At 42.4% G+C, this 18,222-nt stretch overlaps 2 protein-coding genes across 3 annotated transcripts; one reads left to right on the plus strand and one right to left on the minus strand.

The window, feature by feature from the left end:
• The first annotated feature begins 401 nt into the window (after nucleotides 1–401).
• Nucleotides 402–7,123, plus strand: srsf5b (serine and arginine rich splicing factor 5b). The gene is made up of 8 exons (XM_037086320.1): nucleotides 402–591; nucleotides 913–1,057; nucleotides 2,143–2,213; nucleotides 2,300–2,413; nucleotides 2,814–2,886; nucleotides 4,198–4,271; nucleotides 4,380–4,487; nucleotides 5,524–7,123. Exons 2-8 carry the CDS (start codon nucleotides 932–934, stop codon nucleotides 5,885–5,887), a joined length of 930 nt encoding a protein of 309 aa, XP_036942215.1. The 5' UTR covers nucleotides 402–591; nucleotides 913–931; the 3' UTR covers nucleotides 5,888–7,123.
• slc10a1 (solute carrier family 10 member 1) lies at nucleotides 5,997–12,580 on the minus strand. 2 transcript variants are annotated; one of them, XM_037086318.1, is made up of 8 exons: nucleotides 12,336–12,580; nucleotides 10,271–10,520; nucleotides 10,063–10,149; nucleotides 9,572–9,684; nucleotides 8,701–8,905; nucleotides 8,357–8,535; nucleotides 8,043–8,242; nucleotides 5,997–7,400 (listed from the first exon to the last, which is right to left on the minus strand). In XM_037086318.1, the coding sequence occupies exons 2-8, from the start codon at nucleotides 10,475–10,477 to the stop codon at nucleotides 7,339–7,341; spliced, it is 1,053 nt and encodes a 350-aa protein (XP_036942213.1). In that variant the 5' UTR covers nucleotides 10,478–10,520; nucleotides 12,336–12,580; the 3' UTR covers nucleotides 5,997–7,338. The 2 variants fall into 2 exon arrangements, with proteins under 2 accessions (XP_036942213.1, XP_036942214.1); XM_037086319.1 differs by having other exon boundaries at nucleotides 12,518–12,578.
• Nucleotides 12,581–18,222: the final 5,642 nt, after the last annotated feature.

An 18,222-nucleotide genomic window follows, 5' to 3' on the forward strand; every position in this document is an offset into this window, starting at 1 on the left:
AATACAATAAAATAAATGCTCAAATAAATACATTAAAATGAAAAATAAATAAAACACATTTTGAGATAACAAAATACAGCAAAATGAAATATAAATACCCCCCCGCGACCCTGCAGGGGATTAAGCGGCGTACATATAATGTACAGATAATGGATGGATGGATGGATGGATGGATGGAAATATAAATAAATGAATAAATACAATGAAATGGAATACACTAAAAACAAATAAATTATCAAATTAATTGTAGAACAAATACAAAAAATGAATAAATAAAAAGGAATAAAATACATTTGAAAATAAAATGCAATAACTAAATACAATAAAGAGATAAATAAATATATAACATTTGGAAAAAGGAGCTCCCTTCAACCGTAGGAAACAGATAACAACCTCCAGGAGATGGCGGTAATGCCACAAAAATGGCGGCTGCCGTTAGCCCCGGAAAAGAAGGAGAAGAAGAATCAGCCCGCTCCTCCTCCTCTTGTTCCTCCTCCGTTATGTTCCCTGGGTCATTTCCGTTCCTCCTCCCTGAACTGCAGAGGCCCCATTTTGTTTGATTTCTGAGTCTGCAATCACTTCGACGGACAGGTAAGGAACACCAAGGGTCGGACCACTTGAAGGCAGATTGGACGGATTAAAGTCCGCCATAATGTCGCCGTGCAGTTCTTCTTCTGTAGAGTAAAACATTATCTGCCGTGTGTGTGTGGTTAGCTTATCTTACCCTAACGTTAGCCTAACATGGGGCTCGGCGAACACTGGAGGCTAGCTAGGCCTCACAGCTAACTGGCTAGCTCGCTACCTCCCCCCAAAAAATATCATTTGTGAATTCGACGTTTTCGGGTCGTCGTTTAATCGTTTTATCGGCTTGATCCTCGACAGTGACTCTGATGTCATCCCTCCTGTTTGCAGGTAACCCTACAACGTCAACATGAGCGGGTGTCGTATTTTCATCGGCCGTCTGAGTCCGTCTGCCAGAGAGAAGGATGTGGAGAGGTTCTTCAAAGGATACGGCCGCATCCGAGATATTGACCTCAAGAAGGGCTTCGGCTTTGTGGTGAGTCCCGTTCGTCAGAACGCCAGGGATTTCTCTCAAGTTTACCTTCAGATACAATGTCGCATTATAGTTTGTAGTTTTCTCCATCAGTGATCAAAATCTCATCACATTATCCACAGTATGGCATCAAGTTGTTTTTTTTTTTTTTCACGGGTTTCACACACCCTCAGTTAATCAACATGTTTTCCCCTCAAATTACAATACGGGTCAAGTGCAACAAAACAGCAAGCTACAGTGTTCTGATAAAAGTAGAATGTGTGACAGAATAAGAGTTATGGTCATAATGGAGCGCTGCAGAGATATGTTGTTCTCTCCAGATGTAAGGAAATACATTTGTCTAGTGCAGAGCTTGTTTTTAGTGTAGAATCTTGGTTTGTATCACAATCATAATGTCTGGCAAAAATAATCACAGTGAGCTGTTAACTATGACATCCAGCCCGACCCTGAATCTCTATTTACAAACCATTAAAGGCTGCATCTTTTTTTCTCTCCCCCATTTTGAATGACATTTGTCTCAGTGTCAGTAAAAGTCACAACCTTTCCTTTTGGTAGTCACTCACAAATCCATGTGTGGTATGTTCTGTTTCTCCTTGAGACATCGGTGGAGCTGTGACACACATGTGGACCTTTTGATTGATGCTGGGCACTAGAATCAAATATCACCATTTTAGAAATGCCTGTCGTTGTTTCTGTTGTGTGTGTTCTATCACAGAATGTTGAGAATTTGCATTATTAAAAATAAGTAATGTGGAATTAAGATTTAAGTCGACGAAAGGTAAATATTAGAACAAGTACAACAGTCTGGTGAGTTCAGAGAAATTGCAGCATTTTAAACCTTTTGCCATATCACGATCCATATCTAGCTCAAAGCTAAGACAGTACAGTGTACAGTCTCACGTGATGATAACATTATTGGGTTGTGCTGATTTTCTCCATTAACATTTTTGAGGTTTCGGAGGACGAAAGTCTCTGCTCCCATATTTGAAATAGTTAAACTGTCCTCCTCAACACATGACATGCAAAACTGCTTGAAAGGGCATAAACGTGAAGGCTCTGGTACATTTGGTATGCTCTGTTTATTGTAGGAGTTTGACGACCCCAGAGATGCTGAGGATGCAGTCTATGAGCTTGATGGCAAAGAGCTGTGCAATGAAAGGTAGGAATTTCTCCCGCAGTAAATGTGATGTTAATCAGAATTTTCCATCTCCACTCCTTCGCTAACAGTCATTTCTGTCATTCCAGGGTGACCATTGAGCACGCCCGTGTGCGTCTGCGGGGTGGCCGCGGCAGAGGAGCCGGCGGTGGTGGAGGACGTTTCCCAGATCGCTATGGCAGAGGGTCCCAGAGCAGTCGGAGGTAAGCATGGTTCCCCGCGATGGCAGGGAAGATGAACTCGATGTTATTTAAATGAGGAAAGAACACGTGTAAACAAAGTACACTGTGTAAACACCTCTGTTGTGTGGTGAACGGTGATAATCACTAATGTTTGTGATGGCTTTTGCTGGAGTACATGTTTCTTATTTCTGTTTCCTTAAGTGGGATGTAATAAATAACCAACCCCCGAAAATGTTAAACAGCTTAATTGAAATGCAACACGAGCCCTCGCTCGCAGTAATTTAAAGATCGTTGCCATGAATTAGTCGCGCCATTGACAAGTAGCTAATAAGACGGTTAATCTTCGGCTGTGTGCCAAAGTCTCTGTGTCTGCCCCAGAATGTTATCGTTTAGTTGGTTGAGTCTTTCCTTCTGTTTTCAGTCGAAACCCTCCTCCGATGCGCACTGAGAACCGTCTGATTGTGGAGAACTTGTCCTCTCGTGTCAGCTGGCAGGTTAGTATTGGCACATGTTTTTTAATGCACAGTAACCCCCTAAACCCACAAATGTTATCACTTCCAACAGTCTGCCTCCAACAACATGAATATACATATGTAGAATTTCCATGCTGCTAAAAACATAGAAACTCTGAATTCAAATCAGTTGCTAATATATACATATATAAACTATTTTGTTGTGATATGGCCCAACTTGTTTTTGTAAAAGCAATTAATCTGCTCTGATTAATCTGCATCTCATGCAGTTAAGTAATGAGTCAAAGAGCAAAACAATTAATTTGTTCCTTTTTCAAATTTTAACCAATTCTTCACCCCTTTATTTGCCAGCCTGACTGTTGTGTCATATGGAAGAGCTCGCTTATGGTGGAGTTAACCCCTTCTGGGTCCTTCTGTCTGGGTTGAGCCTGTGGTGTCAGCCAGTCTCCTAGTTGACGCCTGCTGGTCATGTGAGCGCTCGCTCCACACTAAAGGCGCTGGCGGCCCCTTCACTCGCTCGCATCGCCCCCTGTCGAAGGCAGGGGGGCGCCTGGTGTGAGGCTGAGAGCGAGAGAGAGGAAACAGAGAGTTGGCAGAGAGAAAGGAGAGGAAAGAGCGAGAGTCGATGGTGATGGTGGTGGCGTATTGATCGATGGTTCGTTAATTTGAGGGGCTTCGATCGATCGATATCCCCCCCTCCCCTCCCCCCTCTGGTGTTCCCGCACATCGCGAGAGAGAGTGTGAAATCCTCCCAGGTGTCCATGGATATAATCTGCTGTTATCCCGAGGTTATGGTGGCTCGGAGAGCCTGCGGCCCACCCCAAAGGGTTTCGCTCTCAGGTAGTAGTTTCCTCTCTTCCACCCTGTTCACTCTCTTTACTGAGGCGGGGTGCCGAGACAGGGGCGGTCCCGGCGCGGGGAGCCCTGTGCCCTTCTTGCCAGGGACTCTTAGTGCCAAACGCTGCCTAAAGCGGCGCCACTGCAGTTCAGTTCATGCAGATGGTGTTCATGTCTCTTTAGCTGTAATGAGAAGTGGGTCCAAGAATCTCAAAGCTGGCTCAAAGCTCTTAGCCTGTCTTTTCATAGCACTTGTCAAAACTGTTTGATCACTAAATTGGCACTCAGCACATTATTTCCTTTAAAGTTTTATATTTGTTGAAGGTGTAGCTGATTAACAGCGTCTGAGGTTCTTGGACTCCTCCTCCTTATCTGCAGTAGCCTGTGTAGTCCTCTCAGAGAATCAAACCTTCTCTCTTTTTGGGTAAATCAGTCTTATTTAATGTCTTTGTGCCTGGAGCCTCTCCAAAAGTTGACTGATGTTTACGTGTGTAGGACCTGAAAGATTTCATGAGACAAGCTGGAGAGGTGACATTTGCAGATGCACATCGCCCCAAGGTCAACGAAGGGTAAGAGCATCCTCTCTGTTTGCCTGAACTGACTATTAATATCATCCAGTTTATGATAAAAAAATATACATTGCGTTGAAACTAATTGTCTGCTCGTGGTTTGTACAGGGTTGTTGAGTTTGCCTCTTACAGTGACCTGAAAAATGCCCTTGAGAAACTGTCTGGAAAGGAAATGAATGGCAGGAAAATCAAGCTCATTGAGGCAGCCAAGAAGAGGTGAGTGGTCTGCTGGATTCTGCAGTACATGCAGTACATATTACTGTAGTAAGCTGACTGTGGCTGGTGCCATCCTTTTCCCTCATGATTGGCACGTTTCATTTTTATACACTAATAACTTCATTCAAAACTCTCGAATCAATTTCAGCCCAGTTTGTTAAACAGTGACAGGCTAATTTTTATATGGCATCTTAGTTTAGAAAGAGAGAAGAGAAATATGGAGCAAAGGGCCAAAAAAAAAGATATTAAGAAGAAAACAGGATGCGTAGGAAATCTCACTCAGTCATAATTCTGCTGTTTGAAAGTATATTTGGTTTGTTAATGAAAAGCACTTCACAGGCTGAGCATACATGTGCTTTTTAAGCAGCACCTTGTTAACATTTTAATTATATAATAGAAATAAAGTTGGAAGGACAGACACTTAAATGAAATAGGAACCAGACAGGCTCTGGGAAAGCATCACACTGCCAATATTACCAACTGTTTTTTATTAAATGTATTCTCTGAGCATTAAATGTATCAAGAGATGAGACATAGTTGATTCTGGAAGAGATGATTGAGCAGTGTTCACATGAGACAGGTTGATGGAAAGCAGAAGAGGTACTATCTGAAAGAAATGAGAAACATGAGTGAAAGAAATGAAGGGATTCTATTCAAGTGTGTAGGTGACACCAGGTTTGGTAATGGTGCTGGAATTCATTGTAGCTGCTTAACTTATATATAAATAGTTTTATATCAGCTCAGCCAGGTTATATAGCCAAGTCTAGTCTGCAGGCAGAGAGCACATTTTGAAACTTGTTTTCCTCTAATTTTTCTGTTAATTTTGTGAGTTTATAGCACAGTATAATTCAATGAAATATCAAGTTTCAGTATGTAAATCTATATAGAGATGTAACTTACCTCATTAGTTGACAGATGGGCTTGAAAATGCAGAAGTGCTTGAATTTGTCTCTGGAAAAAGTGTAGATACTCTGTGTTATACATAATTATAGAAACATAGTCCTAATCTAATTCTTCCTCTCTTTTTGTTTCCTAGGTCAAGAAGTCGTTCCCGTTCTGAGAGCTCCTCTCGCTCACGGTCCCGTTCTCGCGGTCGCTCTCCATCCCGCTCCCCCAGACGCTCCCGCAGCCCCGCCAAGGCCCACAACCGGTCCAGGTCCCGATCTCGCTCCCGATCTCGCTCCCGATCTCGCTCCCGATCCCGCTCTGGCTCCCCTGCCGGCGGTGCCTCCTCCCCAGCACCCAAATCAAAGGAGCCTGCGAAGAGGTCCTCAAAGACGAGCAAGTCTGCCACTCCCCCCTCCCCTCTGCCGGCTCAGAGAGTCTCCGTCTCCCGCTCCCGCTCTCGTTCTCGATCGCGGTCCCGCTCTCGCTCTCCGTCTACTGACAGCCAGCGCTAACAGCTGTGTTTGAGTTTAACCAATCATCAGTAGGAACGACTCGTGTCAGCAGTAGAATCAGCCTGGATGAATTGGCACACTGGAGGTCCCTTCTGAAAGCTGAGACAAGTTTGTTTTTTCATGTCCGGGTGGTTTTCTTTAGTATCAAGTTTTTCACGTAAAAGCGCAGATACATTGTCAGATGGGGGACAATGATATCAGGTCAAATATTTCATCATCATAATAGGGCATTTATAAATTGAATAACTAAAGAGAAGGCACTCGTGATGCTGTTCGTGTCCTCCCACTCATTACCCATCGAGCCAAGACTCGTTATGTGTGTTTACACCCAGTGACTCCACTTCTGATTACTTTTATTGAAGCGGCAGGTCCAAGACTGGTCCTGCAGCGATGATGCTTCTCACAAAATCACAAAAAAGCCCAAGTCTCAATGATCTTAAGCCTGCAAAGTTAGTGATATCTACACTTTGCAGAAGAGGGAATCTGTATTTTTGCGCAGTATTTGGATGCTTTTGTTAAGTCATGCCACCACTTTCTTTCATTTATCGTCAGTGAGAATTTTTTAAATCACCTTTTTCCACCTTTGTCCGTATCGCTCATGTTTTCCAAGTCACTTCTTCCTGTATTTTCTGACATACCGTACTGACCACAGCCGGCGTACGTGATATCTATTACTTAGAATGCTTGCATGTGCTTTTGTTTGATCAAAATTATACTCTTATCACCATCGAAATGTTTTATTTGTGCTTTAAGCTCAAATAGAAACAACCTTCACAAGTGGCACTGGCAGCTCCGGTGTCATGAACACTGTACATTACGCAACGTTGTTCCTGCAGTTGAACAGCTGTACAGTAAATAAGTTTGTCCCTTTTTTCTTGCAGCTAGCTGGGAGATGTAATGCTTTCCTAAAGATACGGTCAACACTTTAATTTCAACACTGTAAAATGGTGTTGCCCACAGAATGCAGTTTATTCTAGCATTGTAATTTTCTTATTTGGTGTAGGGTTTTCTTTGTGTACAGTGTTGCAGACTTTTGTTTTTACACAAGTGTGCAAAGTAATTCCAAGAATCTGTTGGTACTGTGACTGATCGTTACTGTGGTACAAAAGAACGTGTAGACAAGAGTTTGGGAAAAAAAAACTTTTTTGTATATAGGAATTTTATTTTCAGTGGAAAAATATGATGGACATTTGTATGGTGTAGGAAGACTTGAAAAATAAAACTGTTTTAACTAAATCAACTTGTGTTCATTAGTTCTTTATATAAAACATTGACAAATGAAATTGCACTTTGTAAACTCACAATTCATAATGCAAAAAATGTTTTGGCACAAAATGGCCATCCCTGCCTGTCAGTTTTTCCTTTTATTTCAAGTACTGCAGACCTTTTGCCTTAGCAGGACTGGTAAAAAAATAAAAAAATTAATTGGGTGGCGTTTGAGATGCAATCCTTCATGGTGTCTCTTTAGGAGGGTCTTCAGTCTTTTCTCCTGTTTCTGCTTTTTGATATGTCTCTGTAGGCCGGACAGACAAGTGGATTAGAAAGACAATTTTGATAAAGTTTTTAGTTAACACAACAGAATCACTACAGGGTAATTATACGGGCGAAAAATAGCATAAAGCCTTTTGTGGCTCCAGATGAAGCTGCATGTGATCTGATATATTGCCTACAGTGATGTCATTCAGTGGCAGAGTTGCATTGTGGGAAATGTAGGCACCAGGTTTTGAAAAGTAGCCCACAAATAATCAAAATCGATAGATCAGAACCAGAGGCAACAATTTTGTTACTCCATGCATTCTTCCTTTTCAAAATCGGGCGCCTTTGATGGCAAAACACATTAAGAAATATAATAGTGGCTTTAAAATGTATGTATAAAGCAAGAGACCATTGTGTAAAAGGTAATAATACAAACTCAAGACGTTCAGTATTCATCTATTCCATAACTGAATATACAAGCTGCTCTCAGAGGAAAATGAGTTCCCCCGGCAACCTGTTGGAAGCCAGAAAGGTGGCAGGGTCCGCCACATGTAAACAGTGTAAACAGTATGGAATTGTGCTGTCCTTTAAAGTCAATTTGTTTAGTCAGTTGCGAAAAACCAAGGGTGTTTGTTTATTTAGTTCATTCAGCCCTGTAAAATCCTGGTGTCAGCCTCACCTTTCTCTTTGCGTGTGAACCACTGGTGACCCCTGAACAGCACGATGAGGACCCCCGCCTCAATCAGCTGGATGGACCCGTAGACAATGGGGAACAAGAACAGAGGGCCAATCAGCGCTTGGGGGAAGGCCACCTTCAGGATGGTGGAGCACAGCTGGATGTTCTGGCAGCCTGTTTCCATAGCAACAGTCCTGCACTCCCTGGAAAGCGGGGGGTGGATGGATGTATACATAAAGGAGAAGCTCATGACTCTCTGTTCCCTGACATGAGTGCAATGCTGCATGTCGCAAATGCACATCAGAGAGTCGACTTACGAGCGCTTGAGTCTGAAGAGCGCCGAGATGACGTATCCGAAGGTGTAGCCTACCAAGGGCATGAGAGCGCCGACGGCCATGAGGGGAGGAGCCAGCACGTTCAGGATGGAGCCTCCAACCCCGATGCTGGTGAGGGTGGCGATCCCCAAGACAGCGATCGTCAGTATAATGATGCCTGCCTGAGAGCGGCAGAAAAGAAGTTGGACAGTGGCTTCATCAGCCTTTCTATGGTTTTCTATATTATCATTGTTGTTGAAGAGATCTGGGAGTCATGTTCTATATTTCTACATGTTTAAGTATAGAAATATATTCAGGAGATGGGTCAGGCTCGAGCGCACACCAACCTTTGTGATGGTCTTGGAATACTGCGGCCTGTAGTAGTTGATGAGGATGCCGACGCCGCAGGGGATGAGGATCATGACCAGCGCTACGATGATCTCCACGTAGGGCACGGCGTTCCGCAGCTCAGGGAAGCCCTGACAGTAGACGTAGAGCAGCAGAGGCATCATGCCCAGAGCCAGCACCGTGGAGCAGCAGGTCATCACGATGCTGAGGGGGAAACGCGGGGGTGGAGGATGATAACAACTGCCGCTGGGGCCAGAGTTTATTCTCCATCACGTCACATTCATGCGTTCATACTCAATCAAGGTGCACCAAGACGGCACCAAGACTGGTCCCGTGACCCCCTGACCTTTTGCTTGGGCCCACAGTTGGGTGTGAATCTGGTGAGTGCTGAGGAATTTTTGCTGAGGTATACAGTAACACCTGGATTCTGATTCGTCGCCAGCGTTGCAGCGGATCCTTGTCGGCACTGAAATGATCAGCACACGCGGCACGTGGTGGGATGTTGTCCCCGTCCGTGCGTTTTATCAACAAACTCATCGTTATCTGAGGGGGTCTGTTAGATCAGCGGTGTTTTAGTTATTTGGCACCTCAATTAAAGCCCTCAAGCCGTCCTCTCATACTGCTCTCGCCATCTTTTAGCCTGATAAGCAGACACACACCTGGTGCCTGATGATAAGGCAATAAAGCAAAGATGGACCCAGAATGTGAACCTGCCCCGATATATACCTGGGCTCACAGAGGCTTATTTATGTCTTCAGTTTACATGACAGTATCAGTAGTGTGTGTGTGTGTGTGTGTGTGTGTGTGTGTGTGTGTGTGTGTGTGTGTGTGTGTGTGTGTGTGTGTGTGTGTGCGCGCGCATGTGTGTACCTGAGGTTCATGTCCCCCCGTATAGCCAGGGCCAGGATGTTGGAGAGGCTTCCTCCAGGACAGCAGCCGCAGATCAGAACCACCACAGCTCTGATTTCAGACAGCTGGAACGCCTGCAGCATGAAATCACAGCGCATTCACACTCAGATGGCAATTTCCAGCGCCGCTAACAAGGTCTGGCGCTGATACAGATGCTGATTAAGGAAATGGACTAAACGGAAATAAAACATTCAGTCAGGGTAATATTTTCTAAGGTCCTTATTAAATGACTTTCTATGCACGACTAGAGAAATCATAAAACACAGGAGAGAAAACAATTTCAGGTCACGACGAAGTTCCTTAATTCCTGTGTCTAATATCTCCAAAACTTGACAACTCACACCAAAACAATCACAAGAGAAGTAGAGCTCTATAGGAAAGTGGAAAAATATACATTTTTGTTTCTGGGGTGAACTGTCCCTTTAACCACCGGAGCTTAAAGTAATACCAACCTTAGCTAAACAAAAGGCTGTGAGGGGCATGACACCATACTGGGCCAGTGCTGCTATTGCCACCCCCTTTGGTTTCATCATGTGATGCTGGAGAGAGGAAAAAAGAAAAAGATGTTTCTGCACATAATTCTTACAAAGTATACGGTAAAGGCCTACTTTATTAACACAGATTATGTATTTTAAACTATCGGATATCACCTGAAGTCACCTTGATCTTGGACACCTCCATGGTGCATCCCATTGAAACCATGACGATGGTTAAGACAAGGATCAAAGATATGTTGATGGTTTTGTTGATCACTGGTGACATCAGAGGCACGTAAACGTCGCTGGCGTTCGCAGCCGTTGCGTTGAACCAGAGGCTTTCGCTGAGCCATCGGTCTGGATCAGAGAGCAGATCTGCGGTCGGGTCCATTGGTGACCTCCGTGTTGGAGCAGCACGTACTGGGATGATGATACTAAGTAAAACAGACGAAGTGAGAAATTTGGTTTTGTGCTTGAAAATGTATCCACAGACGTGACAACCAGGGAAGCAGGAGGTCAGTCACAGGTGGGGGTGCTGAGGGACCAGTCTGTCTAACGATGTCATTGTAAATGTTGGGCATCAGTCGTGTTTGCTGTCTAAAGTTGAATGACAAACAATTTACAATCATTGGAAAGTGCTTTACACAACAGTAGAGAGTGAACCTGAACACCTTCATATTAAAGGTCAAAGCAGCTGCAGCAGCTACAGTCAGCAACAGCACAGAGATGACGAGGGAGAGGACAGACAGAGGACATCTATAGAGGACATATGATGAATTCATCATTGTTCCAGTCATTCCATCACAGAACCACAAGAGCAGCAGAAATCATTGGAACGCAAGACCGCCGTCATATACATGCTCTTTATGAGAGTATGTAAACCTTTGACCACAAATTGTGTCAATAAACACCTCTGCTGTCTCACTCTTTACTGCGAAGTGTCCGCAGCCTGTCAGCAAGCACCACAGGCTGTGTTGATAAGCACAGGTTACCCCGAGCGAACATGAGGAGCACAGGTTCAGAGTCCAGTTCATAATTCACATTATATGGTCCTGTCAACCTTTCACCTGATTTTCAAGGTAGAGTCGCTTCACCTTTACTCTCGACTTGAGACATTTTTTTATGCGATCGGCTCAATTGTAACATTGTATAACATGTATAATATTTGCATGCAAACAATGTGCGCATGTCTGCTTCCACAAACATATTAACAAAGGGCAAATTTGTACTTTTTTCCCCTAACTTAATAAACAAGCTGTAGAACAGCTTAAAGGCAACCCGCCCCTGTTTGCAAATTTAAACATTTTGGTGAAATATCAGGATAACTAAGGAGATTAAAACATCCTAAAATAGATGCAGAAGTTTAAATTGATGGATTTATGACTTTTTTCCCTCTCAAAATTAAAGGTGCATTTGGTCTCGATCTCTATAATGAGGCACCTGCAGCAGACAAATGCGCTGTATGTGTATTCATATAGTTGACACTCGCCCCATATGTCTCTGTTTTCAGCACATATAGGAGGCTGACTGGCGAAGAAAAGGCATGGCAACAAACATGGCAACAACTTTAAGTCCCCTATTTATCATTTATCAGCAGCATACATACATCTTTTTTAAAAAACCTTGATGCAGCTGTGCAGAGAAATGTAAGTGTATAAATGGTATGTTGTTATTAAAAATTGAGACTGAAAAAGTTGAAGTTGAGATACAAAAGTCAGTAAACTCATAGTTATGTCTTTTTCACTCCCAATTATGTCATACTTTGGGAATCATTTTGATCATTTTTAACTGCCAGAAAAGTGCATCCATATGATCAATAAATCAGTCCCTTCTTTTTCTAATTCCTTTATTTAGTGCGCATGATGTCAGACAGCAAAACATTTTTTTCTTTTTTTTTTGCGGGATAGCTGAAAAGGTCAAAGTTGTTGAAAATAAATTAACCGTGTGCGTCCCAGGTGCCCCGCACACTGTGCTGACATGTATGACGTTCAGAAACTGCTGACTGACAGTAAATGCACATGTAGGAAGTCACTTGAATCTGGCTAATCTGTTAAAAGACACCCTACTTTGTCGAACCTCCCTCTCCAAGTGAGCCTCCATCTCCAGAGCTGGCGACCACATCCTCCCTGCTGGCATGCTCACATGCTGTGTGCAGACAAGTTACCTTTCCGCAGGACTCCTCACTTCTCATGAGAAGAAACACACACGTGCAAAAAGGAAAACGTGCAAGAACGCTTCTAGTTACTTACTGCTTGAGTGTTCTGAAGGTGAGAATTGCACACTTATTCTCAGAGGTCAGCGTGTAGAAAACAGCAGAAACAGCAAAAAAAAACAAAACAAAACAAAAAACCCAAGTGGATTCCCAGGTAACAAACACTTGAAGTGTAAAAACTGACAGGTTTGTCTGCAGCTGTAGGTCGCTGTTCGCTACCTGTTGGGCCAGAGCTTCCTCCGCTCTTCTTTCCCTCTTCTCTCTGATAAAGATCAGCTCCTTGTGTGCTGTCAGTCTCTTTACTGTCAGTCACGAATGACACATGAGGGCTGATGGTTGTGCAGAGCTGCCATCTAGTGCACAGTTGACTTCTGCAGCCTGAGTGACTCATGACAGTGGAGAAAACAAATGAATAAAAGACTCTCTTTGACTAATACCTGTTTTTGTGTGTTATTTCTGACACAGCTCTCATCAGCATCGATTTTGAGATGAGGACACAATGCGGCCCTGTAACTCATCTTATTTTTTAATCTCTTGGCAAAGTCTTTCTCAAACAAGAAATGGAGCTATTTTGAAAGTGTTGACACTATCCTCTCCCAGGGTAAGTTTGGGGCTGAAAGAACGGACATCTGTGAGACATTCTGGATGAGGAAGATCCTGTGAATATTCCCCAAAGCTCTCTTAAGTCTTTCTGTTGTTCTGTAGTGACCACAATGAGTCATGGAGAGGAAGTGAGGAATATCTTAATTATCATCTCTGTCCTGTGAGAGTAAAACTCATGTTGTCTGTCCTTATGTGTTACAATGTAAAGGTCATGTGTGTGGGATTTAGGGGCAGAAATGGAACATATATTGTTTATAATAATGGTTTTTTTTTGTATACAGTATCATCACCTGGTAGGCTATTAAGCTTTGTTGTTTTGCCTGCTCAGTCGAATAAGAATTGCTCATCTGGTACGTCCGCCAAAAGACTTGATGACGTTAACTTCCTGGTTTTGCGGCTATAGACTATATAGTCACATGGCGGCCATTTTCCTCCCAAGGTGCGAAGCTAAAATTCTGTTAGCAAAAAACATAATGTTTGGAGGGATGTTTGGCCTTGTTTGAAGGCAAAACAACATATTTGACAACTTATTGGCTAATGTCAGACAACAGCTAACGTTAGCATACATCAGCTAACACTGAATAAGCGTGTCCAGGATGTGCACTGATGTAGTGGTTTTCCTACAGCATCATGCGACAGTATCAAAGGGTAATGTTAGCTCAGAGGTGGTTGAATGCTAACGTTAGCTGTTGTCTACTTGTAGCTTACGGGCATTCAAAGGTTATGTGCCATATTACTTTGTAATAAGGCCTGATGTCCCTCTGAATTTTCACTATTCATTGTCTTGTCAGCTGCAGTTATGACAAAAATGTGTCACATGTCTCACATATATACACTTTTGGGGTTTCCAACCCTGAGCTTGAGACCAGAGTAAAATGGCTGCCGTGTGTTTCTCCTGCTGGCCCCACTTGTCACTTTCCACTTGGTTCCTCAAGCTTTACGTTGTGATCATGGCACGGATATTTAAATTGCTCTTCTCAAGTCAATCAAAGACTTAATAGAAAGGCTTTTAATACAGGGAGTCATAATTAATCTCGTTTACAGATCAGGGCAGTTGTAAATAATACGTCCATGGTTCTCTTCATGTTTTACTGCCATGTTCCTACAGCAGCTCACGATGTACAAAATGTCTGCATTCTTAACGTTTGTCACTAGATGCCACTGAATCCTGCAAATTGGACCTTTAAAGGGGCACTATGTAGTTTTGGAGAGGAAATTCCCGCTCAGAGTTTTATTGTTAACATTATTCATGAAACTCAGAAATATGTATATAATATGTATATATATATATATATATATATATATATATATACAGTATATATATATATATATATATATATATATATATATATATATATTTTATTTATTTATTTATTTATTTATTTATTTATTTATTTATTTATTATTTATTTATTTATTTATTTATTTATTTATTTATTTTCCATAGCTGAATAAGCAAGCTTTTCTCAGAGGAAAATAAGGTCCCCAGACCACTGTTTGAAGCTAGGAAATGTGACAGGGTCCGCCACATATAAACAAAGTGAAACAGTAGGAAACTGTGTTGTCCTTTTTAGGTCAGTTTGTTTAGTCAGTCATGAAAACAAGCAGAGACTGTGTACTTGATTTGTTTAGGCATAAAAATCAGTCAAAGAAGATTTTTCTCTTCTGATTATAAGTTCTTCCCCAAAACAACATCGTGCACCTTTAAACAGCAACAGCTTTGTTTTGAAAAGTAAAATATAGAAATCTTGAGAACTGCTAGAAAGAGACTAACATGTTCATTAAATTTCACATTAGAAAAGTGTTGGATGGAACAACCATGCAGCAGTTTTTCTTTTTACTGGCGTTAAACCATAAGAAAGGATTGAATGTCACCTTTTACATACAGGTAGTCTACATTTAGTCGCCCTTTCCTGCCAAAAATTGGCCTCAGAGGTCGTCAAGAGGAGAGCGTTAAAAACACAAACAGATTATTTGCTCATTTGGCCTCCACGGCGTTGCTTTGCTGCTCAGAGAACGTGTGATGTTATCATCGGGCTCGCTGGCGACAGCGTTCTGGCTAGCGGGCAGATTAGCTTTTGCCAAGTACAAACTCTGCCGCACATGATCACAAATTATGTGCAGTTCACAGATTGTTGCTCTAAAGCTCGAGCCAAGATTCCAGATAGCTCTCGCTTGCCGGATTGATTCCGCTGTTGCTGCAAATCCCTCTGCAGAAGAAACTCCTCGCGCTTTTAGCTCTGTGCCAGCCCGAGAGAAGCTCCTGCTCAGTGCGTTCGACGTAGTTATGGGACGCGGTTAAGATAACGGTAAATCCATCTGATCAGTGGTTCTGTTTTTGCCTGTGTCCATTTGTTGGTTCGTTGGTTTGTCAGCAGTATTACAGAAAAAACTACAAAACTTTTCCACAAAAATTGAACAGAGGATGGGTCTCTGCTCAGAACAGACCCCATTCTTGGTGCATATCCAGATAGAGGGTCTGATCCAGGGCAACATTTTCATTAATTACTCAGGGAACAATGCGCAGCTCTTGATGAAAAATATCTGCCTTTTTTAGGGCGACTGGTGTCTAGGATTAGGTTGATGGAATTAAAAGGGACTGTCGGGCCTTGACGTAGGTATGCACTCTACTGATTCACTACTTTCATTATGCACTTATTTGAGGTAAAAAATGAATAGATAAATGAAAAAGATAAAAACCCTTTTAGAAAAGAAACTCAACCTAAACATTTACTATGTCTTGCTTGTTTAAAAGTCAGTTGAAATTGGAAACACAATTGGAGGGTTATGTGAGGTGAGCGGGTACTTGAGCTTGAGCCAACATACCATTTGTCCTCCATATAGAAAGAAATCTAAGCGCTGAATATGGCTGAAATGTTTGAAAATGGCCATCTGGAAAATACTGCACCTTCATTCGATGACAAATGGCATCCATTGAAATCTGACACTGACCGCATTCTGATAGACTTGTTTGTGAGTGATCACCATGAGTCATGAAGTTCAGTGTATAAATAAGTCCCTGCCCCTGTGAGACAGTATTATCTTGGTGTGTCACGCTCTGCTGCAGCAATGGAATAAAGATTAGTTGGAGTAAACTAGTCCGGCACGGATGCAACAACACGTCACCAGCAGCGTTCTTAAAGCAGGAAGGTCTCTTAAGTCTAAAATCACCAGAAAAGAGCTGAGCACCACCGCAGATTCACAGTATTCATGATCCACTGTGCCACTGGAGAGATTATAATATGTGCTAAGAGGAACTGTTGTTTTTTTTTGTTTCTTAAGGGAATGGTTCCCTGTTTCAGTGTATCTGAGGGAGGCATGGTTAAGAGTCACAAGTACGGGAGAATCAAGTCCAAGTGAAGTTAATGAAACACGTCATTGGTTGTGACTGCTGCATTTATTGTGTTTTTCATCTTGTATTTGTTTTGTGGTATTCATTGTGTTTGTTTCTTAACTGTTGATCGCTGTATTGTATCACTCGTATCGCTAAATATCATGATTATTGACATTATCAATCTATAGCAACACACCTAGCTGAGAATACACTTTATACTGTAAATAAACAGATAGTGTATTGTACTTTCCACGTCTTTAAATCCTTAGGTCATCCCAAATTGATTATTATTAGAAATGAGATCATGAGTCCAAATATCTTATTCACTTGTACGTCACATGACTGTAAATTCTTCTGCTTATGAAAGGTGTGCGGTGTTTTCAATTGTTAACGTGCACACACACAGAAACCGCATTTGAAACGGCATCATGCTCAGTCAAGGCACCTCATATGTGTCAACCCTTAATCTGATGGTATATCTGACAGTGCATCCACCCCCCACCCCCCTTTCACAAGTCATGCACTGACAACAATGGCAGGAACAAAAAAAAAATCTCTTATGGTGACTGCATACTGGGGCCGTTCCAGTGTAGTCTGCAGTACCCTGGAAGGGGACAAAAGGAGGACATTTTAATGGTTTAACAGGCCAGCCCTGTGAGGACATAGGGGGAGGGGAGGCCTGAGCTGATCAGCTCTCTCTCTCTTTAGCTATAATTACAGCCCGCTGCCTCTCATACCTGGTCCCAGCCACAGCTAATCAATGTCTCAGCTTGAATATCATGGGCTGAAATGGTGCTGAAACACTTCATAAGACAGCTCAGGCCTGGGGGGATTGCGTTATGGGTGTGGCAAGAATAAGGCAGATGTGAAAAATCTCTGTGAGCTCTGCCTCATTATCATATGTTTTTCTGTAACATTACCCATCCCCGGAGGTAATTTAAATGTGATTGTAGCACACAAATGTAGCTCAGTGCTTTCTTGCTGTCACCCATGAAGATAGAGAGGCTTCACTGCAGTGGATGCATTATTAAAGGCTGACCTTATTGTGTGGTCATCCTTTACTTAGGGCTATAGTGTTACGTACCATATTCCTCAGCGACCGTGTTTGGCTCCGCTGCTGCGGGACATGCACTATGATTCTACAAAATGGTATATAAGGGTTGAAATTGGCATAGGGACAAGACACAGAGGTCTAACAGGAAGTGGGATGATGCCGATTGGCTAGAAGGTAGAGGAAAACATGGTCGGATCAAGGTCAGTACAGGTCGAAAGCCCCATGCCTGCAGGGAAGGCGATGGAGAGCAGGGTGTCGCCCACAGCTGCCGTGGCCTCTTGACCTGCTGGGTGAATGGATGAGGCTGCTCCAGGCTTGCTTTTTTTTTTTTTTAACACATTCATTGACCCACTGTTGCAGCGCAAAATAATCCAGAGTAAGCTCCTTATCTACAGCACAATTTAGTGAAAAGGGAAGCACCAGTGCAGATTATGTGCAATTTGTCGTGAGATCAGCCCCCACACTGCATAACATGTATTTTCCCACCATCGCATGTATATAAAATTAACTCAGAGGCCTGAGTTGATGGAAATGCAATGTGAGTTCTGCATCATAATGACTATATGTCAGATTTTTAGGGCTAGAATTCACAATAAGACTGTGATCATTTTCAAAATTAATTGTCTCTACAATTAAATATTAGTGAATAGTAAAATAAATGGACTTTTCATCATTAAGGATTTTTTTAGTGTTTCATTTGATTCCCTATTCTGTGACATGCCTGAATTTGTATTTTGTCTTTTGTGAATATCTTTGGTCCCAAAAAGTAATGCAACACAATTTATTTGACTTGTATTGCATATGGAGGCACATGCATATATGCACCCATATCCCAGTTTCCCCAAATCATTTTAAATGGTGTACATAAAAATATCCCAAGGTGGTTGTTTTGTACAGCCAATTATGAATTATTCAGTTCACTATCATATCAGA

This window comes from Acanthopagrus latus, chromosome 22 (assembly GCF_904848185.1).
Source record: "Acanthopagrus latus isolate v.2019 chromosome 22, fAcaLat1.1, whole genome shotgun sequence".
Classification (NCBI taxonomy): Eukaryota; Metazoa; Chordata; class Actinopteri; order Spariformes; family Sparidae; genus Acanthopagrus; species Acanthopagrus latus.